General features: G+C 43.7%; 1 protein-coding gene across 10 annotated transcripts in view; it reads left to right on the forward strand.

Annotated features, from left to right (window-relative positions):
• Positions 1 to 24,984, forward strand: part of Unc13b (unc-13 homolog B) — a 211,220-nt gene that overhangs the window by 174,446 nt on the left and 11,790 nt on the right. For 5 of the 10 annotated variants that reach the window (XM_031377182.1, XM_031377175.1, XM_031377177.1 and 2 more), the window contains 15 exons: positions 3,017 to 3,063; positions 5,415 to 5,493; positions 7,555 to 7,629; positions 8,042 to 8,261; positions 9,292 to 9,519; positions 10,101 to 10,242; positions 11,735 to 11,904; positions 12,286 to 12,401; positions 12,665 to 12,828; positions 13,447 to 13,597; positions 15,721 to 15,789; positions 17,246 to 17,335; positions 18,006 to 18,134; positions 21,709 to 21,833; positions 22,472 to 22,557. In XM_031377182.1, coding sequence (XP_031233042.1) covers positions 3,017 to 3,063; positions 5,415 to 5,493; positions 7,555 to 7,629; positions 8,042 to 8,261; positions 9,292 to 9,519; positions 10,101 to 10,242; positions 11,735 to 11,904; positions 12,286 to 12,401; positions 12,665 to 12,828; positions 13,447 to 13,597; positions 15,721 to 15,789; positions 17,246 to 17,335; positions 18,006 to 18,134; positions 21,709 to 21,833; positions 22,472 to 22,557 — 1,891 coding nt within the window. Of the gene's footprint in view, positions 1 to 839; positions 863 to 3,016; positions 3,064 to 5,414; positions 5,494 to 6,790; positions 6,797 to 7,554; positions 7,630 to 8,041; positions 8,262 to 9,291; positions 9,520 to 10,100; positions 10,243 to 11,734; positions 11,905 to 12,285; positions 12,402 to 12,664; positions 12,829 to 13,446; positions 13,598 to 15,720; positions 15,790 to 17,245; positions 17,336 to 18,005; positions 18,135 to 21,708; positions 21,834 to 22,471; positions 22,558 to 24,984 lie in introns of all 10 variants that reach the window. The other 5 variants (XM_031377174.1, XM_031377176.1, XM_031377181.1 and 2 more) reach the window with 3 other exon arrangements.

Genomic DNA, 24,984 nt, shown 5'->3' on the forward strand with positions numbered 1-24,984 from the left:
CATGGAAAAGGAAGCCTGTGGCCCTGACCACATGTGTTTCTGGTAGTAGTGTAGTCTCTGGTGAAAAGAAAAGGAGACTTTGTCTCCTGTTGTGATTTGCTTGACCATCTGAAAGTGTCTGTTTTCTTTGTAGTATTGCTAAGATTACTATATAATAATTAAATCTGAGGTAAGAGTCATGGTTTTCATATCCAGGTCATTGTGATTTCTGTTAGAGCAATTGATAATATACCCAAAAGTCTTCGCATGTTCAACATCTTGATCCTGGTTGTAACTGCATGACCTACTTTGGCCCAGCTTAATTTAGTTTGGAGAAACAAGCCCAGATTCACTGAGCAAATGCATGGCCAGATCTGCTCTGTGAAATGGGAAGGGATCAGCCACCAAGCTTAGGGTTTAAGAACTTCTATACAGATGAATTTACCTCATGTGGCTTCTGAAGAAAGAAGGTACTGTGTGCTCAGTAGCTTGCGCTGCCTGCAGGAGGAGTCTAATGACAGTTGTGTGGCGTTGGCAGCCCTGATTCTGGCACAGAGCACTTTGGAAAGAGAGAAAGGACAAGTGCAATTCCCAGGCAGATCTTGTCCTTTGTAGTAAGTACCCCCTAAATGTTACTCAAAACCAGGTTGGCCAATACATGAAGAAAGGATTCTGGGGGCCAATCAGATGTCCTTCGTGACCTCTCGGTGTTCAGAGTCAGTCCCTCCCCTTCATATCCCTTAGGATTAGCTGCCATTTTTTTGGGGGGGGGTCTACAATAGAACTGAATCTACTAACCTTTCTGCTGTTTTTTGTTTGTTTGTTTGTTTGTTTTTTTCCTGCTTTTTCTCTTCCTGCAGAAGGAAAGCGAGAAGCTCTTCAGGTTGTGCCTCTGGTCATTTGGGCCTATTTTGTTGTTTATTTTCTACTGTTCTCTGAGTACTGTGTGTATGTATATGTGTGCATGATCTGTGCCTCTGAGCTATGATTCATGTAGATAATTCATTTTTTCAGAAAGAAGTTTGTATGCATGCTTATGTTGTGTGTGCTCTGGCCACATGCCCTGGAACATAGCGAGAGGATGTATGTGTGTTGGCATGAATGCACATTCAGTACGGCATGTGTGTGCTACCACTTGTACTCAGTCTGACACTGTAACACTTAACTGCCCCTCTTCTCCGAGTTTGCACAGTGTGTGTCCATTTCCTACTTGTTGTTGCTGATTCTAGCATATGTTGAAAACAACCCCTGGCTGAGCCCAGCATGTTCACAAAATTTATATTTTGGATTGAGAGCTCTCACGGATATATTTTGTCTCTTGTCTGGGATGCTAAGTATGAAAGTGCATTCATGCTTTTGGGCTGGCTCCCTGGCCTCTCTCTGGCCATAAGCCTCTGCGCACCTGTTGTATGGCCATCTCAAGGCTTGTGAAGCACTAATGCACTGTGCCTGCTAGCAATGACTCTTGAATTTGGTGAGGATTCACTTTGTTTGTGATTTGGGCCCTAGCGAACACTGAATCCTGTTCAGATGAGTTTGCTCTGGACCTATAAACACGAGATTCATGTTCACCTTGTCTTTTCTTCAGATACATGTTCTATCTATAAGTATACCTTCTATAAGTGTTTGGCTAGACTCCTTCCTGCTCCCCTTCCTCCTTCAGTGTGCTGTGTATGCATGCCCTGTGCTTCTGCAAACTGTTGCCCTCTCTGAGCACAGGAAGTGTGCATGATCTGGGCTTGGCTCCCAAAGACTTGTTTCGTCTGTTTTCTGAAGCCAAGTAATTTCTGGCAAATGTCTAATTCCAAGAATTTAAAAAGAGAGAGATAAGAATCCGCTCAGTACAGTAGCTGCTTCAGAGGAAAGATACATTCTTGTTGGTGGGGTCTAGGAATGCACAGGTGCTTACTTAGCCTTTGCCTCTGCCCCAGCATCCTTAGGAGACTTGCTTCCCCTTCACTCTCACCTGCTGTTGTTTCTTCTGTTAGTACATCATGCGCGTTCCAGCCACTCCTTGCTCCCTTCTGTTCCCGTCCTTCCCTTATCTGTCATTCCCTCCAGGGCTAGGACAGGAGGCAGATGAGGTGGCATATGGATGGAATAGACAGATAAGTTAAAGCCTAGGCAACATGACAAGGTTTTTACTGAGACTGACCTTTAACCCAAGTTCACATGAGCAATTACTTTCCTTTCTACCACTGGTTAGCACTGTCTTAGATCCCATACTGTTCTGTCTTGTCCCATACTGCCCATCACTCCCATCCAGAGCTAACCACATTAGTTTTGCCCCTGGAGCTCATTTGCACCAGACTAGTTAAAGGGCATGGTAGTTGGGTCGCAAAGGAACAAAGCAAGCCAGGAAGCCCCAGATGTACTCATGCTAGGTTTCTTGTTCCTCAGAAGCATGCACGGTAGGTTTCTTGGAGCCTCCTGTTAACTTTAGAACTCTCTCTTCTCTGCATTACTTAAAAGTTTTGCTTTTTTTCTTGCTTTTGTTTTATGCAGAGCCATTTAAAAAGTAAGATTTGCTTTATTCTGTTTGTGATTGTTCTTTCCTTGATTGTTTGATCTCTCAGTTTTCAACTTTTCATAAAATTCTCATGAGATCTACCAGAATCATAACCCAAGTATTTAATGTGCCCTATGATCTCATACTAGACAGTTTATAAAATGTAGAGACTGGACTCATACACATTCTGTACTTAATGAGCTAGAGGTTGGAGGACTCCAAGCTACCCCAAATTGTCCTTTTACTTTAATAAGCCTGGGATCCTGAGAGTTCCGGCAGCTAGCTTTTCCCAGTGGATCTTAGAACAGGACCTTAGAACTTGACCTTGTATCCTTTCTGTGTATGGTGGAGAAAAGTCATGCAGTGCCCATTGCAGCAGCATGCTGGCTGTCCAAGGTAATAGGGTATTGGCTTTGACTTCAGATGGACTTTCATAAAATGGCTCATGTGACCTACTTTGCTCACTGTGCAACCTATAGGCTCTCTCCCATCTTTCCCATGAGCTAACTTTTCCTTGTCTTTTTAAAGATTTCAGATGATGGTGACCCCTCCTTGCCTCAGTGGCTCCCAGAAGGGTAAGTGATTCTCTACAAGCTTCCTGTGATCCCATCTCTGTCTACTTTTGGCTTTTCTCTGGGGATATGTGAGATGGCTCCATATGCTGGATTGTGGCAGAGGTCCCACATGGGTTCATTGACTGCCTGGGGAAGAGGCTGCTGATTGACCCTCTAGAGGCTGAAGCAGGAATTTTATGCAGCAGTCTCTGGGCCAGGAGTGGTCACTTTAGCAGTCTGTCTTTGTCTGTGTAATTTCTTATTTATCATATCATATGTCTATCACCACTTTTTATATAGAAAATAAGGGCATTCAAGTAAGTATCATTATCTATCTGAAAAATATTCCCATCTCATTGTTAGTGTATTTGATTTGGTTACTCCCTGGGCTCAGACCTGCCTCACCTGTTGTGAATCACGTATTACATTCTACTCCAGTCAATACATAAGGGGCATTCCTTCTGAGCCCAGTATGTTCTGCCTGTGCTCTATTTCTGGGAGTTTCTGATCCCTGTGATTGCATTTTAAAGTTCAGCTACTGCCCATAACTGATTGTTTTCTCTCCCCCACACTGCCCATTGAGCTCCCTAACCTTCCTTTTTCCTGTTGCCCTACAAAGGCTTCTGACATCAGACTTCTCAGCTGCTTCCTAACACTCTGTCAGGAAGGAATATCAGATCATAAAGTTAGCTACTACATTTTTCACACACCTTTTGTCTTCTTTGGTCAAGGCAAATTGTTTGAAAAAGCCAGCCCTTTCCATCTCTTTCAAAAAATAATTTGTTGAAAAACCTCTTGACTTAACCAGAGCAAATTGTAGTTGTTAGAATTCATTACAACCTTGAATTCACTATGGATCCCTGTCACCAGTTGCTTCTTCAGTAAACTTTAGATTATTTTTTCCAATTACAAAATGTATACATGTGAGTGAACATTTCCAAATTGGCTTTAAAATAAAATGCGAGGGCTTTCAAAACAATTTCCTCTTTTTTTCCTTTCTGTGCTTCCTAGGTATGGTAATATCTTTAAAACAAAGTCCACTGCCTGTGCTGAGGTAGTTTACTGGACATCTTGTATGTTGAGTTGGCTGCCCCAGCTCCTGGTCTTAACCCAATTAGTGGCTTTCTTCTTTGCCTCTATAATGGACACAATTAGTTATTCTTCTGGGGCTTCTGTCTTTAGACCAGTTATGGTGTACAATACAGCTACCCAGTATCTCTAGCCCATTGTTCTTACTAAAAGTAAGTACATAATTACTTGAGTATGCTGGTGTGCACCTGAAATGCAACAGTCTAAGGCAGGAGGGCTGTTGGTTTAAGGCCACCCTGAGCTAGCTATATAGTGAATCCAAGGGCAGCTTGGACAAAGTAGTGAGACTCTGTCCCAAAACAAAGCCAAGTACACAAGGTTTGTTTTGGGGATGGTTGATTTGTCTTGGTTAAAGTTCATAATTTCAGCCTTAAAGAGCAGAAACTTCTTTTCCCTTTTTAACTCACCTCATTTTATGGAAGTGACACTGAGACTCAAATCAAGGCCCAGAGAGGGGATGGAATATTGGTGGAGGATAGAGAGCTGGCAGGAGTGCAGCCAGAGTCCAGGCCATAGAGATAGAAGACTAATACTCTTTTGGAAGTGTGCTGTCTTGTTTGTTTGTTTGTTTGTTTGTTCTTTTAAAAATTGTATGTCGTTAATAAAAATAGGCAACGACAAAGATCTTCAGTTGTCTTTGCTGTAATTCGTCTCTGGTATTTAAGACTGATCTAGACTCTCAGAATCCCTTTGCTGTTTCCTCTTACCCTCACACCTGTGGCTTCCTAAGTCTCCCGTCCTATCCCTCAGCCTCTTCTGAGTTATGGAGCTCATGTAGCCATAGGGATCCTTTGTGTGAGAAGGCTCACGTAGACAGACTGATGATTCTCTATGGTTAGATGGAAGTCTCCTCCAACATGTCATTTCTTAGTAGTCTTGCTTACCTAGGCAACTGGCTCTTGTGGTAGAGACACCCGGTGGGCTCTGTTGTAGCCTAGACTATTCAAGACCTCTTTTGGGGGCATTCACTGGTCTACTAGTGAACTCTTGGTCACCAGCTCCCACCTTGCCTTCTCGAGTATAAGTATCTTCAAATCAACAAAAATGCTTGGAACTGTTTCAGTGAGTTAAAAGAGCTCTCAGACCTTTGCTGAAATGGCGGGAGGCACTAAGATTCCAAATAGATCCCTTGCATTTCCTCCCTTCACTTACTGCTTTCCCTTCCCTCTCAAAGGTTAATTCACCACTCCTCTGAGCAGAGGGAGAGTAAGGATAGAAGAACACAGAAGGTGCCAGGAACTCAAGGCTAGACTTAAAATTCTGATGTCCTCTTCTCTCCTTAGGCCAGCTGGAGGGCTCTATGGCATCGACAGCATGCCAGATCTACGAAGAAAGAAGCCACTGCCACTTGTCAGTGATCTGGTGAGTCAAGACCCTGGCCTTAGCTTAGGCAGTAGTCTTTGGGTAAAAACCCCACTAGGCCTTGGCAAGCTGTCAGGATTAGAATCAGTCATTTCAGAGTTACTGTTACTTAATGATGGTTTTAGTGGGGCCTAGTTCTCATTTACTCCCAAGTCAGCGCCCTGAGTTCTTCAATGAGTCAAATTCCTGTCTAGAATATTTGCAGATACCTTCAATACTGAACTCAGAGGTCTTACACCAGACATCTTAACTTCTCTAGATAGCTTGGCAACCTTCTTTGATAACCTGAAATGGAACCTGATTCTAGTCTCTAGCCCTTACTTTAGATTACTGAGCTTGGTGTGTAATATGCTTATCTGGAACTTAATCCTTTCTAGAGGCCAAATGAGAGCCTCTTCCTAAAATATAAGTTCTATAGACTGTGTCTGTTAACTTAAGACACTGAGAGGCAATGATAAAACATTTGTGCAACTGAATTGCCTCAGGCCTAGGGGTTAAAAGGTGCTCTCGGGACTTCCAGGATAACCAAAATCTCCTATTCCTGGCTGTGCTTTCTAAAGTTGGATCAGTGTGAGGAATTTTTGTAGCCTGTGAGTTGGTGGGAAGAGAGTGGGACCAGGCTTTCCCAGGGCCTTTGAGCTCTTAGAGCCATGTATAAGGTATGAGGGTTCACCAAGACTCAACCCTCATCTCTTTCCCATGTTCTACTTCTGTAACTCTTATTTCTCCCTCTTCTGTCCATTCTGGTTTTCCTGTCCACCTCTTTATTTTTTAGTGTTCTTGTTTCCTCCTACCAGTCTCTCTCTCCTTCACTGGGTGAATGGGAATGTCACTCTCCACCCCCAATCATTTCTTTCTCTACATATCTCCTTCCATGTCCACACCTCCTTTCTCATTCTCTTTTTCTTTTCTGTACAGCCAGTTTTTCATCTAGCTGGTAGAAAGTAGATTCTGATGTCATATTTTCTTTATCTCCTATCTAACCTTTCATCTTTCTCTTTTCTCGGTAGGCCCTCCTTTTCCACAAGCAAGTCTGGATCATGACTTCCTTCCCTGCTGTCTTTTACCCTTGCCTGTTTTCATTTTGAGAAATAATTGTCCTTAGAGTGGGCACTTAGCCTGGGCCCGAGGCAGCTCTATGGGTTGGACACAGTTTGGTAGATAGAGGCAGAGGTGATTAGAACATGTTCCCTGTGGTAAACTGGAGGAGAGACCCACTCAGTTGCCTCTGAAAGTTTTTATGCCCTTAGTGGACTTTAACATCATGTTGTTCCTTTCTTTGCTCTCCTCTACACAGGCTATGGTGAGTGCATCCAGAGCCCTTCCCCATCCTCTTAGGAGTCCACATCCCTAAATTATTTGAGCCCCTCCCAGCTTATATTTGTGATTAGATGCAAATAAGATCTGCCCGTCCAGTGTCTGCTGCCTCAATGAAGTCATGTGTCTTCCAGGGGCCACCTTTAGGGCTTGGGCTTGGCGGAAACATGGGGTGCCTCTATACAAGGACCTTGCTAACAGGACAGCTCCGGTTCTTGAACTTTACTCTCCATCCTGTCTAGCCTCCCCTGTTCCCTTTTACTGTCAAATGCCATTTATTTGGGCTTTTGGCCTTTGTATCTTCCGTGGACTCTGTGTAGGGGGGTACCTGGGCATAGGGGTCTACATGGGCAGTTCTTATATGTGACTCTGATAACGTGTGTGTGTGTGTGTGTGTGTGTTATTTTTATGATTTATTTCTTACTGTAATTCTAAGCTTTCCATTTTTCCTTTGATTTCTATGGGATAAGACACCCTAAGGATAGTGAAAGAGGAGAGCCCTTTGGGTGGTGGATATCCTGAAGGGAGTACTGTTCTAACATTGCTAGAACAGTTCCTTGAGGACTCAGGGTTTTACATCTTAACCTGAATCTCTGTTACCTGTTACCCAGGGGTAGTGCCTAGTGACAGCAAAAATAGAACAGTGTCAGTTATAGTCAAGTAGCTTTGGAAACTGAAGCCTCCTTCCCAGGACCTTGCCAGTCTTTTGTGGCAGACGGGTTGACAGGCAACTCTTTTTCACAGTCACTGGTCCAGTCACGGAAAGCAGGGATTACATCTGCTATGGCTACACGTACCTCTCTCAAGGATGAAGAACTGGTAAGTAACTGGGGACATTTGTAAGTCTACTGGCCTCAGGACTGGTCATCTCTGTAGCCATACTAACTATGAATTTTAAAATTCTGGTATGTAGTTGCCAAGATAATGTCTGGTCTCAGTTTTCTACATTTGAAAAAATAAGAGTCCATATTGGAGTATTAAAGCTTATGACCACTAATCTTGGAGTTTATACCCTTTTCTTCCCTAGAGTAAATGAATGTTCAGACTCAACAGTGGGCACACAGTGGATGACTAGAAGCACATTCTAGTGTGGCCTTTTCTGTGCCAGGCAGGGCTCTGGGTTGGTCCACTACCAGAGAAGAAACCATGGACCTGACTGTCCCATAGGATCTCAGTCCTGTCTAATACAGTCATATAGCTATTGGTCTGTGATGGGGCATGTGTCTTTCAGAAATCTCATGTGTACAAGAAAACTCTGCAGGCCTTAATCTACCCCATCTCGTGTACCACACCCCACAACTTTGAGGTCTGGTCTGCCACTACACCTACCTATTGCTATGAATGTGAAGGTTTGCTCTGGGGCCTTGCCCGTCAAGGCATGCGCTGCAGCGAGTGTGGAGTCAAGTGCCATGAGAAGTGCCAGGACTTGCTCAATGCCGACTGCCTGCAACGTGAGTGCCTATGGGATGAGGACTGGGGAGCAGGGGCAACAGGGCCTTTCTAAAGCAGTGTGAGCAAAGAGCAGTTATTTCGGATTTGTCATTTCTCTATTCTGCTTTATTCCAAGGGCCTCTACTCTTTAGAAAATAAGGTGCTAAATCAAGAGATACTGCTTTTCCAAACAGTGGGTCTTACAGAACCCTCTTAAGCTCCTTTAGGGAAAACCCTTTGAACTTTATATAGCCTTCTATAGAGCTAGAGTCTCTTGCAGGATTCATTTGATTCCAGAATATCAGCTTGAATAGTATACACCATTGCTTATGTTGAAAGAATGTGTATTATAATCCTGCCAGGTGTGGTGGAACATGCCCTTAGACTCAGCACTTGGGAGACAGAGGACAATTAAAGCTGCATAGTGACATAGAGGGACCCTGTCTCAAAAAAAAAAAAAAAAAAAAAAAAAGAAAGAAAAATCTCAAGAAATAAGAATCTGTGTTTCCTCATAGAGAAAAAGTGGTTCACACAGCTAGGAGTGTGGCGATGAGATTTAAACCCAGGTCTGATTCCAAAGGTTAGATATATAGTTTTAAATCATACTACACTATTTGCTGAGATTAAAAGCACTAGGACCATAAGCAGACCCCAGTTGTGTTCTGTGATACTTCTAGATTTGTGATTTGTGTCATGCTTGGCAGATAAGATTGGCAGTATAGTCATGGCTACCTACCATTGCTCCATGTTATCTGAGACACCCTTTGGTGATATTTTGACTTTAGAGACTTGATGGAACTTCTTCTAGCATTTCTCTAAACAGAACAGCATAATGAACCTACCAAGTGTAGCTATCAGTACCAAGGGTTTTCTGCCCTTCAAATTGCACTCTCAACTCCTCTGACCTGACCGCAGCAGCCTTTTCACAGAGAACTCACAGTATCCTTAAGCTTCTCCCATTGTTCCTGCCTCTTCCTGACACTTCCTCAGCTTGACTTTGGTCTGGGAGGCAGCCTGTTGCTTAGTTCTACTTTCTGGGCCATCCTTCAGGGGCTGCTGAAAAGAGCTCTAAGCATGGAGCTGAGGACCGGACTCAGAACATTATCATGGCTATGAAGGACCGTATGAAGATCCGAGAACGGAATAAGCCAGAGATCTTTGAGGTTATCCGGGATGTGTTCACAGTGGGCAAAGTTGCTCATGTGCAGCAGATGAAGACAGTAAAGCAGAGTGTCCTGGATGGTACTTCCAAGTGGTCAGCCAAAATCACCATCACTGGTAAGTAAGCTGAAGTGTGAGGGCTTAGGGATACCTGCACAGTGGGGAAAGCTTCAGAGGAAGGAAGCATGTCAAGGGGTTGAGAAAGAAACTTTAACTGAGAGAAAGAGAGAATCTCCTGTCATTCTTCATCCCTCCCCATTTAGACTAGGTGCTAGAAGAGGCAAGTACTTGCAAACAATATGAACCATAATACAAGGACGTCCTAACAGCCTGATGGTGCACACTCTGTTAAAAGCTGGGGGTGAGAGGGAAGGGGCAGGAAGCAGACTAGGAAATAGTCATCAGTGGTTTGTTGGTACGATGTGTGGGCCTGAAGCGTGTGTACATCAGAGGGTGGGTGAGGCAGACATTGGTTAGAAAGAACTCAATGACAGAGATGGGATTCTTGGGTTAAGCTTTGAGGAGGAGGCTGGTAGCCTGGGGCTAAGGGTAGATGTCGAGAAGTGAGGTTAGGTGCGCTGCGCATGCATCGGAAGACTTCTCTAAGTTGCAGAGACTGTGATTAACTGTATGGGGGCTTCTGACTTAACTCTGAAATAAATGTGCTCTAAACCTTTTGCTTTATGCTTGGGTTGCAGTGGTTTGTGCCCAGGGCCTACAAGCCAAAGACAAGACAGGATCCAGTGACCCTTATGTGACTGTGCAAGTTGGGAAAACCAAGAAGCGCACCAAGACCATTTTTGGAAATTTGAATCCTGTTTGGGAGGAGAAGTTCCATTTGTAAGTCACAGGGGATGGCACACATGACTGACCTTTCTCGATATATGCATATTTTAGAAGTGGTATTACAACTTACTCTTTTGGCTTGAGCTCTAAGACTGGAGCTTTGGACAAAGACTGGAGATTCTCACATGCTTCACTGGGCAACAGCCATACTTTCTTTGGGTTTCTTCTTACAGTCTTTGGTAATTTACCCAGACACTGTATTAATGAGGTCAGTTTACAGCCAGTCCTTTTTCTAGCACTGGAAAGATCTCTCTACCACTCTGAAACTGCTTCCTAGCCTGCCTAGCAAGTGTTAGGATTTCTCAGGATTGAGACAAGAGTGCTCTTGGCCTATAGCTGGATAATTATGGCTTGAAGATGGAAATCTTGGGTCTGGAGGTGTTTCTCTTTTTTCCTGTCCCAGCATATTCCTCCATTTCCTTTTCCTCACCTCTTTTTCTTTCGACTGTTTCACTAACGCCTAGAACTTGGATGAAAGTCTGGAGTTGCCAGATGGCTTTGTCTCACATCCCTACTCCCAAGGTGTAAGATCAGGACTTTGGCTCTGAATCTGCTGAGCAGGATGGCTGTAATAGTGAACAGCTTCTGTTGATTCCCCGAGCACTCACATGGAAAAGATTGGGGTATGGTAAATCACTGTCCAGTCCAGGCAGCAGTTACTGAGGGAAGTGCCTATTTGTCTGAGAATCTGACTAGTTCATGCCAACTACTTTCATATGACTACTTTTAAATGAACTGGCTATGATCATCATCTTTTACTCATTATAGATGAACAATTCATTTAGTTTCTATCCTATGCAAGATGCTTTACCTGATGCTGTTTATCCAAGAATGTCTGTCCTCCAGAAGCTCATTGTTGATTTATCCATTATTTTTTAGTAGAAGGGTCATTGTGTATAGTATTTTAATGGAACTATCTTTGTTGTGAAAATATATAAGAATGGAGGAAAACAAGCAACACATTCTGCTTAGTACTGGTTTGGGGTGAGGGACCAAGATCCAGAAAACAACCTCTGGGGAGGAAAGCAAGATGGGAGACCTTCTTCCCTTCTCCAAAGCAGAAACATCACAGAAGAGAGAGCCATTCAGTAAAGAATGATAGAAGTTCATAAGCACAGAATTAGGTACATGGGGGAAGCTAAGGAGATATAAGCCTACCAGTCATGTAGCACTTTATGAGTTCATGTCTTGGACTCTGTGGAAGGAACTAGCAGTTCTTTCTGGAGCCCTGTGGTATCAATCATTCAGTTGGAATTGCTGATAAGGTTAGCTGCATAAGAAGCCAGAATTGACCATAACTACTCATTTCCTTCCCATCCCTAAGGCTGAAAGCCTTAATTCACTTGGAACTTGAGTGCCACTGTCTGCTGAATTTTTCTCTTCCTCTTTCAAAGTGCAGTTGGTGGCCCTTTGAGGGTGGACATTGGAGGTAGTAATGATGCTGCTAGGTCTGCCCAACCTAATTTTCCACCCACCCCTTCCACAGTGAGTGCCACAACTCTTCTGATCGAATTAAGGTACGTGTGTGGGATGAGGACGATGATATCAAATCCAGAGTAAAGCAGCGGCTAAAGCGAGAGTCGGATGATTTCCTTGGCCAAACTATCATTGAAGTTCGAACACTGAGTGGAGAGATGGATGTTTGGTACAATCTGGGTGAGGAAACTGAACCATAAAGTGTTACTGTGATTGGAGACCATTCAGAGCGATCTAGAAATCTGCCAAATTACCAAGCTCCAGATCATACCCCAGTAACAGACCTGTCTTGCCTTTAGTGCTGACCATTGGTGGGGTGGAGAACAGGATGGCAATGGTTAAAACTCATTCTAACTTGGACATCCCTCAAGTTTCAGATCTTTTAGTCTCCATCCTAATCCCTAATCCCTGTAAGGCTCTGACCACTCCTGTCCTCCCACTTACTTCAGGGTTATTTGTAGAATATGTGGCCACTTGGCTTGGTGCCATTTTTTTCCCCTTGGATTACCCATCTATAGATAGTTTCATTGCTCTGAATCCCAAGTCTCTTTTCCTTTGTAGAGAAGAGAACAGACAAGTCAGCTGTCTCAGGGGCTATCCGACTTCAAATCAGTGTGGAGATCAAGGGGGAGGAGAAGGTAGCCCCATACCATGTACAATATACATGTCTCCATGAGGTGAGCAACACTTTGTGAGTGGAGGGCTGGAAGCAGGGGTGGGCTTTTGACCATAAGTAAGGTTGGCAGGTGGCTGGAGATCTAGGACCATTTTGTTTTGCTTATTCTTGGCTCATTGTGCTATTCTGGGTGCTCTGAAGAACCAGACCATTCTTTTCTTTCCCTGGAAAGACTGATCAGTGACATGACAGAAAATTTTCTACTGAAATTTCCAGTTATGATGTGCTTATAACCCACCTTTCTCTCTGCTCTGTGTTCTGCAGAACCTTTTCCATTACCTCACAGACATTCAGGGCAGTGGAGGAGTCTGGATCCCAGAGGCTCGAGGGGATGATGCATGGAAGGTGTACTTTGATGAGACAGCCCAGGAAATTGTGGATGAATTTGCCATGCGCTATGGCATCGAGTCCATATATCAAGCCATGACGTGAGGCTCCCTGGGGTCCTGGGAAGTAGCTACTAATACTTTGGGTAACTAATGCAGGCACAGGACATAGGAGACATGTGCTTAGTAGCCATAAGGTACAGTGATTTCTTACTTTTCTTCTTTGAGCTGGGTGGAGTGTGTCTGTGCCACAAGGCAAAGAAGCATACATTAGAAAGGGAATCTATTTGCCAGCATCTTAGGAATGTCTTTTTACCCAACAAGATCATTGTTAGGAAAGGGTAAAGGTATGAGTGGATAGACAAAGACACAGGACCAGATATCACAGGCCTGAGCAAATAGGACGTTTTTGCCCGTGTACTAATGTGCATAACTAACAAACTGACCTAGATTACCCTAAGAGTCAACAAAGAGTTCACTAAACTGTTGGGAAAATATTTCTCTATGGAATCTACCAGCATTCCTATAAAAGAAATTCTTGCCTACTGGGAGAAGTGTCAATTGGTGATGTTGCCATAGCAATGCACACAGGAATCCATTCTGCATAAGCAGAGGGAATTAACTGACCTGGCTGCACTTCCATAAACTTTAATTGGGTTCCTACTTGGCTACTGCTGCAATTTGTGAAGAGTCTTTGAGAATGAGGATTCTGTTTTTCAGGCACTTTGCATGTTTGTCATCCAAGTACATGTGTCCTGGTGTACCAGCTGTGATGAGCACCTTACTGGCCAACATCAATGCCTATTATGCTCACACAACCGCCTCCACTAACGTCTCTGCATCAGATCGTTTTGCAGCCTCCAACTTTGGTGTGAGTGTGATGAAATACATGTATCCAAATGCTGTCATCAGTTGATGGTTTATTGTTTTCTGGCCAATTGTGTAGAGTTGGCTAATGTGCCTAATACTCAGATAGTTGCTATCTTGAAAGACAACCTTTTTCCTTCTAGATAAGGTGACTAATAGACTATCCTCGGACTCTAGGAATGATGACACTATTATGCTTTAAAAGACATTGCTCTGTGGGCCCACCAAAGTTGAATCACAATGTTTTTTAGTCTTACAGTCATTACTCAGAATGTTACCTGACATAAATTCAGGATAAACAGAATAAAATGACCCTTCATGAAACTTCTTTCTGTAGGCATAAGATTACATCAGTAATCTTATGTAATCCTCACAGTCTACTGCATCTGTGATCCCTGATCTTTGGAACTCATAATTTTTTGTTGTTAATACAGTTTTTCTGTAGATGAGTTAATGTAACTGATTAAGCCAATCAAGTCCCATTATGTATTGATTTAATCAGTATCTATTGATGTATCCAATGTAATGAATTCTGGAAATGTGCTAACAGGCTATAGGCATGTGATTCCGAATTTAATGATACTTTTTCTATGAAAAGTATTAAATTAGTATATATTTAAATATTTTAATATTAAATATACACTAAGAAAAAGTACAGGGAACTTGGTTAAAAGAGAGACTTCTTGTGTCTTTCTGACCATTTTTCAAATGTTTTTCTCCCATCATCACTTCTAGACTCTGACTATAAAGCTCTTAAGAATGCCCAGAATTGCAGGGTAGTAGTGGTGCACAGCTTTGAGCTCAGCACTTCAAGGTTTATAGAGTGAGTTCTAGGGCATCCAGGGCTACACAGAGAAACCCAAGAGGCTCCTTGGCACCGGGGTGACAGGGAAGAGGTGGAGGTGGAGTCTCTATCCTGTCCCCTCCCCACAGGCCCCAAAGCTAGAGAGACTTTGACTGGGCATGGACTTACTCTGCTGAATGCAGATGTGGGAGAGTGGGGCTTAGAGGTAAGGCAAGGGCCTGCAATGGAATGAGAAAGGTCCAGAATGTTTTAGTATGTGCAGGGAAAGTGTCCTTAGGGGACAGAGCTTGAGAGCTTGGGAGTGTCTCTGATTGAGGCCATGATAGCAAAATGTAGATAGCTGGAAGCAGGTGTTAGGTGTCCACTGCTCCTGTCCATGTGTATGCCTGGCTCCCCAACCCCACTTTGGGTTAACAGCTGCTCATTTAAGGGTTTGGCTAGGGACAGACAGCCTTTCCAAGGTACTTACTACCTGGAAGAAGTTAGAAGGGCTCCTGGGGGACACTGAGGGCTATGGCTCTGAGAAACTGTTGAAGACCATACTTGGTCTCTGCGGCCTCTGAGCCCCACATCACCTACCCTGACAATTCCAGACCTCTCTTCCATGTGAGCCAGTTTGGGCTTGTCAGACCAAGGATAACTCAGCTAGATGACCCTCACCTTAGGCCTCCCCAGAGTCTGCTGCTAGGGTTGGGAAGAGCAAAGCAGAAACTGCTGCTACAAGGCTCCCAGGATGAGGTCCCTCCTAGCCCTGTGTCCTTCGTTCACTGGACCTGCTCTGTAGGTAGGGGCCTTAGACCCATGGGGCAGTTCGTGCCCAGGGACACCCAGTCCCCCAGCTCTCTTCAATCATGTCACTTATTTCTTAGTATGCTCTCTAGTGCCTTGGTGTTTTCCATCATCTTCTAGATACGGTATGAAGAATGTGTGCAGACTGTTAAAGCTCTAATCATCAATAAATGTTTTATTTAAAGCTCAAAAAAAAAATGCCCCAAGAGTAGTCCAGAGATCCCAGACTCAGGAACAAGTTGGAGAAAGTGTTTGGATTGCCTTTTGCTGACTACTATGAATTAAGGTCTCAAACAGAGAGATGCGATCACTGGTCACATCATGTATTTAGAAAGCAGATTGTTTTCCCCCAGAGACATGCCAGTGTGAAAGGGTTCCTGGTTCAAGACTATGCTGCTAAAAGATTTTAACATGGTTCACCTCATCTATTTTCCTTTATATTGATTTGTCCATAGTAATTCTGTTTCTACTGTAGTCAAGGGGGCTCAGAAACAGATTGCTTCTCTTTCCTATTATTTCTTTCTCACCCTCAGAAAGAAAGATTTGTAAAACTGCTGGACCAGCTACACAACTCACTGAGGATAGACCTCTCTACATACAGGGTAAGTGAAGACATGGGGTGGGCTCATTTAAAGGCAGAGTACTGAGAAATCTTAACCTCAGTCCAGAAGATGTAGGCACATCTGCGCAATAAGATGAAAGGCAGGGAAACTGGTCTGTGTCATTATACCCCCTTGGATGGGCAATGCCGTTAACACCCACAGTTCTTCTGACATCATTGCAGTGTACAAGTAGCAGGTACAGCTGCTTTTAGTGGACAGGTGGCTTTCCAACCCATTCTTATCATCCTATCCAACGTTATAATAACATAATCTTTACCTTCCTTAAAAATATTACTTAGCCATATTCATCTTTCTCCCTTCCTTCCTTCCTTCCTCCCTTCCTTCCTTTTTAACCTACCTGCCTTTCTTTCTTTCCTCCTTTCTTTCCTCCTTTCTTTCTTTCTTTCTTTCTTTCTTTCTTTCTTTCTTTCTTTCCTTTTTCATTTCCCTCTGTCTCTTTCTCTCTCTTTTTTCTCTCTCTCTCTTTCTCTCTTCTCAATTCCCAAGAGAGGTGTGATCTTTGGCTAGTGGAAGGAAGAGTAGCCTGTCTTGGACAAGTACAGTGTGTTAGGTATTTTGGTTTTTCTGGTGCAGGAGGAAATGGATGGAGGAGAGTGGGTACCTGGGATGCGCAGGCTGAAACAATGGCCAGCTTCTCAGCTCTTCTAAGTTAGATCTTACATTGCCTCTGTCACTTAAAGTGTCACACCTCTCCACAGCAGGCAATCCACACACCTTAGAGCAGCCTCCAGCTTAATAAAGTGGGTTCCCATTATCTCCACTTTCCTTATCCTCCATTTGTGAATAATGGAGAAATAACTACATGTTATCTTTGGCACTAGTAACCATCTGTAGGCTTAAAACTGATGGAGTGGAGACTAGCTCAGTCTCTCCCTTCATCTGTCCACAGCAGCTCCTCCTAAAATTTATGTTAAAGAGAGTAATTTATGACCTGCAGGGAAATCTTAAGGAATTCACTTCAGAGATTGTGCTCAGAACTCTGCCATCTGCTGGCCCCAGAGCATAGTAGAGCAGTGTTGACTGAAAGTTCAGTTCTGGATCTGTGTGGTCTATAGTGTGGCTTCATCTGCATCCATGATATACAGTTAAATTATGGCTTCTGAAGAACTTACTGAGTGTAAGAAGCTTCATTTAACGAGGGGCGGAGGGAGAGAGAGTGCATGTCAGGGACGGACTGTATGACTGTCACATGTTCATGGGAGGCAGGTTTGGGGAACAAGTGTGGCTTTCTGAGCTGTGAAGTACTCACCTTGGCACTAGGTAAGGACCTGCCTGTTTCAGTAGGGAAGAAAAAAAGGAACCCAGTAATGTAGGTGGCCCAGCTACAGAAAATCCCAGTGGGCAGCAGCTAGGGAAATTTTGGGTTCATTACTTTTGGCAGTGAAGATTTTGTATTCCTCTGTTCCTTTCTTCACATTTGCTTGATTTGTAACAGAATAACTTTCCTGCTGGAAGCCCTGAGCGGCTTCAGGATTTAAAATCTACAGTGGATTTGCTGACCAGCATTACTTTCTTCAGGATGAAGGTAAGGGTGGACAGAGCTGGTCAGTGCTGGGCTGAGGACTTGGTCATAGAAACCTGGAAAGTAAGAGTGGTTGGGCAGCCTGAAGCTACAGTTTCCATTTCCAAACATAGCCATCCCCTGGGTTACTTCAAGGAGTATGGAATCCATAGGTCAGTAAGGAAAGCCTAGAAGTTCTCCTCATCAGCTAACCTGCTGCTGGTGTTCATGAGTTTTCTCTTCACTGTGACAGGCTACCTGACAGCCACAGCTCCAAGGCAGGAGGTTTCCTAGATCCCAGTTCTCGGGATACAGGCCATTGTGGTAGGAAAGGAGTGAACAGCACAGGGGCTCATTAGTCCAGGACAGGGGGATTTGTTTCTTCTGCTTCTTACATCATGGTGGGCCAGGAAGCAGAGAGTGGAACAAGGAGCAGGGCCACACTAACCCTCAAAGGCCTGCTCCTAGCTCAACACCATGTCCCAGAGGTTCTACAGCCTCTCCAAACGGCACCTCTAAATGCTCAAAACATGAGCCTCTGGGGGATATTTTTCATTCAAACCACAACACTGGGCAAGGTTTGAAGACTTGGAAAAGAGAAGTGAATCTGGAGTAGATTTGCAGGGATGATGGGGTGGATATCCCACCTAGGTGCGCTGGACCCCTGGCCCATATTTCTTTTGTTAACTGGCAGGTACAAGAACTTCAGAGCCCCCCAAGAGCCAGCCAGGTGGTAAAGGACTGTGTGAAAGCCTGCTTGAACTCTACATATGAATACATCTTCAACAACTGCCACGACCTCTACAGTCACCAGTACCAGCTGGTAAGAGGTTTGGAATTCCTGAGGCCAGCTGACAGTAGTTCTTGGGAGCCTCAGTTTTTCTTTACTAGAAATCCATGGTGGAAAGGAGCTCAAAACAAAGTCCTTGATGTTCTCAAGGATGAGCAAGTTGTTGACTTGGAACCATTTGCCTCATAGCCTAGATGTTTATGAATCGACAAAAGGCCTTACAAATACAAACAACACACGCATACCTGAGCTGAACAGGTTAATTTTGATCAGGTGTGTTTGGACCACGTAAGTTCTACACTGCCTTCCCCTGAGACTATATCTAACTCTGAGCTCCTGGCATGAAAATTTAACTTTTCCCTGTGGTGACTCATTCTTCAGTTCACGGTCTTCTGAGATTATATTCACTGATTGGCTCTCAGGGCCGAGCCTGTCCTTCTGTGAGGCTGAGACACTTTATCTGTTCTAGGTTAGATTCTAACTCAGTGCTTGGAAACTTAGTTCATTTTTCTTTAAACAAATTATTGCATTTATTTGGTTGTTTTGTGAATATGTTTGTGTGTTCACATACATACACAGGAGTAGGAAGAATACATGTAGGAATTGGTTCTCTCTTTCTAGAATGTTAGTCTCAGGGATTGAACTCAGGTCATCACAGTTGGTGAGAGGCACCTTTACCGGCTGAGCCACTTCTCCAGTCCCATCTTTCTGGATACCTGCAACTCTGTAACTCTTCTGGCAGCCATTTAAAAGCCAGAACTTCTTAGCTCCAGTAACTCAATTACAGCTGTGTCTTGATAGCTATGCTTTTGACGACTCACTTTCCTTTACTGCAGTAAGCACACACAGTCCATCAAGTGTCCATATGTGTTTGTATATATGTATGTATGAATGGATCTGTATAGAAAATGTGCTAGACCAGGTCTGAGAGAAGCATTCAGTGCTCCCTAAGGAACTCCCCAGTCTCACACACATGCATATGTATTCACCCAATGTGGTCTTTTAGAACTGTTTTGAGAAAGACATAAGAGTGAAGATATTACAAAGAGGAAGAATTCAGTCTTGGTTCAACAATGGGAACATAAAGGAAAGGAGATAGATCTTGAAAGGACCAAATGATGGAAATCTATTGAACACCCATCTTTTAATGAATATATCCAATCTGTAATGCTTCTTTCACCTTAGTGAAGATCTAAGACAGTGTGGTTCTCAACCTGTGAGTCATGACCCTTTAGGGGTAGACAACCTTTTCATAGGGGTCACCTAAGATCACCAGAAAGCACAAATATTCACATCATGATTAATAGCAGCAGCAAAATTACAGTTATGAAGTAGCAATGAAAATAATTTTATGGTTGGAGTCACCACACATGAGGAACTATATTAAAGGGTTGCAGCATTAAGAAGGTTGAGAACCACTGGTCTAAGATCTTTTTTCATGCTGCCTTCTCTCATTCTAAATGTTCTTTATATGCTAGCCATATACTTAAAGCTTCCCCATTTAAAGGTTTTATAAACCCTTCTACTGGTTCTGGTCTCCATGGGAGGTTTTTCTGGGGCCTTTGTTTAGTTTGTGGTACATTCTGGGTTCCTCTATCATTTTTCTATGGGTTCTCTTTGGCTAGGGAAAGATACTGTTCTCAGCTTTAATCTTTCAACCATGCAGATGTTTTAATATTTGATCTCTCTGCCCCGGCATAAGAATGAACAAAGCTCTGAAGAAGGCCTGCAGATGCTCCAAGGACTTGGCTTTAGTTTTTTTATTTACTTTCTCTGAATCTCATTTTCATGAGGCAATGTATACCTTTGAGTAAACTCTTGGAGTTTCTGTTCATTTACATATCAGCAAACAAACAAACAAACAAACAAACCATATTTCCTTCACTAGTTCATACTTCCTCTACAAGTCCTCAGTCAGAGCTCATTCACCCACCCATCTACTTACACATGAAGTATTAGACTGCAAAGTCAAGTAAAAGACAGTTCTGCCTTGGGGGAAATTATTGTTTGCTAGAAATGAGGGCAAATTTCTGCATTTGTCGTTCTTTTTGTTGTTTTATTACATTTTATTATAGTATTAGATATCTGGTATGCTAATACCAGAAATTCATAGACTGTTCTGTGAGCCCAGGGGAGGGTCATCTAACCAAGCCAGGTGTACCAGAGACAACTTTGCAGAAATAAAGGTCTAGCTGGATTTTGAGGAAGGCATAGAACTGATATGCCTGAAGCTGAAGGAAAGAAAGGGGGAAATAGAATATTTGGAGGCACAGAACTGTTCTTGCACATATTAATTTAAGGAGTCCTAAGCAGTTTTATTCAGGTGTTCATAACCTCAGACTCTGGAGCTCATCTATTGTGAGGTCAAATCTTATCTCTGGGACAGAAGGCAGGTCATGGAACCTCACTGTACTTCAGTCTCCTCATCTAGAACATTAGAAACTAGTAACTTGTGCTCAAGAATCATCAAGCAGATGAAATGAGATAGTGTGTACAAAGCCGTTAGCAGCTGCCAGACACCACAGTGAGCATGATGCAGTGCAACACAAGAGAACTGGGATGACATAGAGTGGAGAGGAAGGGGGCATTCTAAAGACTGTTGTGTCAGATGAAGGAGTCTACGTAACTGAGGACCATGGAAGAGCGCTGAGATTCCCGTACAGAGAAATCACTGGCAGCTCACTGGAGGATGTAGTGGACTAGAGTTCAAAGGCCTAGGGTGTCTTTTGAATTAGTCTTTGCTGGGATAGTGGCAGAAAAACTAAAAGAAAAAGATGCACATAAGTGATACTGAGGTGGAGTCAGTAACATATGGATCCAGTCCTGGTCTCTGCTAACTTCTTGTTGATGCAGAATTATCATAGGGGATTTTGGAAACTGCAGTAACATATAGTATTCACATAAAAGTCCCATGAGAAAGAATGTCCATTCCAGTCTCTGTAGTGATCATAGCTTGTCTTTGCCTGGGGTCTGAATATAAGTGACTATTTTTTTTTCCTGAGACTCATTGTTATATTCCTTGGTCTCCTAAGCAACTCCTCTTCTCTGGATAGGCAAATAGCTTTCCAGGTGCATTTCTTCCATCTAATAATAGCCTTCAAGGGATCCAAAGGAGACTAGCCCCACTGAAAATTAGGTCAAACTGCACCTGGAGTTTGTCCTGCTCAGCTTGAAGGAGCTTCTTAGAGTTGGGGTGTCTGTGTGTGCTGTGTGAAATGTGGATCTAAACAGGGACATCTGGAAGAAGAAGGTTGCCGGGGGATGGGTGGATCTTACAGAAGCAGACCTATTAGTGAGGCTAGAGGATGCTCATTTTAGCCAGAGTCACATGTCCATAGTAACTAAGAGAGGGGTCACAAGTGCCTTTATATCTCTTAGATTGTCCAAGTGTACCAGAAGAGAGCCCCAGAGCTGAGGATAGCAATTCTCAGTGGTCGAAGGGTCTCCTAGTAGTCACCCTTCTTATGGAACAGAGGCCAGAAGAGAAGATATTCCTGACTTTAAAGTAGCAGGCATGGTGAAGGAAAAAGAAAAAGGAAGAGTATTTTTAGTACTGTTGTGACTAGCTCACTTTCTCCATGCCCCATCCCCACCCCTGAACACGAAGCAGGAACTACCTCTAGAGGAACCAGGGCCCAGCATTCGGAACTTGGATTTCTGGCCCAAACTTATCACACTCATTGTGTCGATCATAGAGGAGGATAAGAATTCCTACACACCTGTTCTGAACCAGTGAGTATCACCCTACTTGGCTCTGTCTGGTTGGGGATTGGTCTGTCCATCTAACAGCCTCTCTCTTTCCTATCTCTGTATGTTTGCAGTGCCACCTCTTCCAACTGTCCGTCCATCTGTCCCTCTGTCCCTTGTATCTGTCTGGGTAACTGTTTCTGGAGACAGGTGTGGAAATATAAGGGGGGCCCTATGCAGAATGGGATAGATAGCCTCCCCAAAGAGAAAGGCTTCTGGGACTGTGACTGCTAGGAGAGCCCCAGGGGATCCAAAGACTATGTGTGCATGTGCCTGTCCACAGTGAAAAAAGCTGGCCTCTTAAGGCCCAGCCCCTGCTCTTTCTCCTGCAGCTTATCTATCCTGAGCCTACCCTTCAGCCTCAACCCTCCCAGGGATTCCATGCCTTGTCTGTACCTTCTGGGCATTCTGTCCTTTGGGTTCATCTGAGCTAATATGGCCCCCTCTCCATCATTTATTCTCCCATTGTTCCCTGGGCCCCTTTCTCCAGACTCAGTGTAGTCCTGTTCCCTAGGACTCGACTCCTCTTCATTATGTCTTGTGAGAACTAGGTACCTTGGGATAAATAAAACCAAATAGCTCTTGCCTTGATGTTTACTGTGGTTTTTTTCCCCATCTCTCAGGTTTCCTCAGGAGTTAAATGTAGGAAAAGTCAGTGCAGAGGTGATGTGGCATCTGTTTGCTCAAGACATGAAATATGCACTGGAGGGTAAGGGTCTGCCAGACTCCATCTACCTTGTAAGCTCTCTCTTTCCTTTTCCACATAACTTCAAGTTCTCGGTAAACAGTTTAGTAAGAAACTAGAGGGCTTCTAGCCATGGTGGCAGGTAAGCTATGGGAGGCATAGGCTGGACAAAGCTGTAGCCAAAAGAGCCAAGTAAGGACAATGGGTGTGCCGGTGTGGGTTTCTCCTTCCAGCTTTATGACAAGTACCTATGCAGGACCTTTCCAGCCCAGAGAACAGCTCCACCCATGGCGAAGGTTTTCAGAATAGTGGCTTCCAAGAGGTATCTTTACAGTTTTGAAGAACAAGAGAAGCTTTGTTTTCTTGTACTTACTGGCCTGGCTTTCTTTGAAACCTTCTCAGAAGGCTACTTCCGTCAGCCCGTAGAACAGAGCCAGATATGTCTCTTCATTTTGTTCATTCACCTTACTCTGTTTTCCATTTCTCACCTGCACAAAGATATCCCTCTCTGTCTCTCAGACTCTCATCTGCACCAGTCTGTGTGCACCAGTCTAGCCACCATTCCTGTGTGTTGTACATGTTAGTCTAGCTCCTCAGTCTGGGAAAGTGGGTCTGAAGGAAAAGGAGCCATCTGGAACAAGTTCAGGGCAGTCTGTGCTCCACTTGGGTAGAGGGAAGACGTGGGTCACTCTCAGACTCTTAAGCCTGTGAGGTTTAGAATCAGAATTCTAGAGGATGAAAGACACTTTGAAGGTCTGTGCTAAGCTGTTACAGCCAGACCACATGTGAGATTTACATTGTGTAAGTCAGCCCCTGAGCAGTGGCTGAGTCTTGCTTACTTTGGGCAATGTAATCCACACATTGGTTGAAAGACTTATACAGCTCTAGCCTGACATCCCTTGGTGAGACAGCACTCGCCAAACCTGATCGGAAGTTTGATGAACTCAATGAACATCTGTGGTGGGCTTAACAGAAAAAGTAAATACCTCTGAAAAATGAACCAACTCACAGGATGGATAGTGTAAGATGGAGCTCTTCAGGGTGTTTTATGAGTTAAGGGGAAACCCATTTGTTAGGCTTCAGGTCTTTTTCTTGGTATGAACAAAGTCACCTTGCTTTTTCAGCCATTTAGTTTTGTGAGTTCCCATTTTCTCATCTATACACTAGGAGTAGCAGTGGCATCTGCTTCTTGAGCTGATAAGGTAACAGAAGTATAGAAGGCACAGTTAGCAAATTTCCTCAGCTCTGAGGAAAGCTGAACTATTAGGAACAAGAAAGAACCATTAATCTTCTGTGCAAAACGTGGAGATTTAAATTTTTTACCTCTTTAAAAGATAGGGGTAGCAAAGAGAAGGAGGTGCACACAATGAGAAGCTGTGCTATTGTAATATTGAGGGAGAGGCTGTACTATAGCATGGAGGGGGAAATGGAAGAATGGGTCATGATAGATGCTTGGGGAAGAGATTAGAACAAGAACTGCTGATTCTCAGAATAGGAAGGAAAAGAGGACAGCACTGACTCTGATGGTAGAAGGAAAGTTGACAATACTGCCCTTAACTAGGGATGGCAGAAAGAAGGCTGAAGCATGAGGGTGGTGAGTTCAAGGCCAGCCTAGGATACCTATTGAGTTCCAGGCCATTCCTGGGCAATTTAATGGTTGACAAATGCAGCTATGTAATTACCCTCCTACTTAAAATATGAAGGAGAAAATTCCCTCTTGCTTCTTTGCAGTAAACCCCATCCCCATTCTCCATTTATTATTTTCTTTCTGCCAGGGTCTATGCTACTTGTTGAATACTCACTAAGATGAATAAGGCAGAGAGCTTGACTCTTGAGAAGCTCACAGGCCAGTCTAGAAAACATATTTATAAATTGGTGGTTTCAATACAAAGTTCTAAATACCACAAAAGAATAAATATAGGGTGCTGAGAACATAAAAGGGAACCATGTAATGGGCTTTGCAAAACCTAAGATCTACAAAGTAAAAGCCAAAGCATGAGAGGACATTGTTACTGAGGAGAGACAATAGTAATGGCAGCAGAGGGAACACAGAACACTGGCTGTCTCTGGCCCAGCATGTATTTTCCTTTGAGAGATGGAAGCAAAGCAGCAGTTCACAGAAGACAAGGAAAATAGTCAGTGGGAGCTGAGGTTGGAGAGGGCTATATCATAGGTAAGAATGTATGTATAGGCTTCTGAACTCCATCAGGCAGGTGGGAGCCACTCACATCTTAAACAGGAGATTGATATGATGAGATTTATCACCGAGAAAGACCACTCACTCTTATACACTATGGAGAATAGATTGGAGGGGAATGGCCAGTCTGGTGGCTAAGTCCAGTACAGGCTAAATACAGAGGTAATGATATCTAGCAGGTAGGAGTGTACCTAGAAGGAAAGAGATAGATTCCAGGGGCATTTTGTAGGTAAAATGGATTGGCACTGATGATT

The sequence above is a fragment of the Mastomys coucha genome, unplaced genomic scaffold (genome assembly GCF_008632895.1).
Source record: "Mastomys coucha isolate ucsf_1 unplaced genomic scaffold, UCSF_Mcou_1 pScaffold18, whole genome shotgun sequence".
NCBI lineage: Eukaryota > Metazoa > Chordata > Mammalia > Rodentia > Muridae > Mastomys > Mastomys coucha.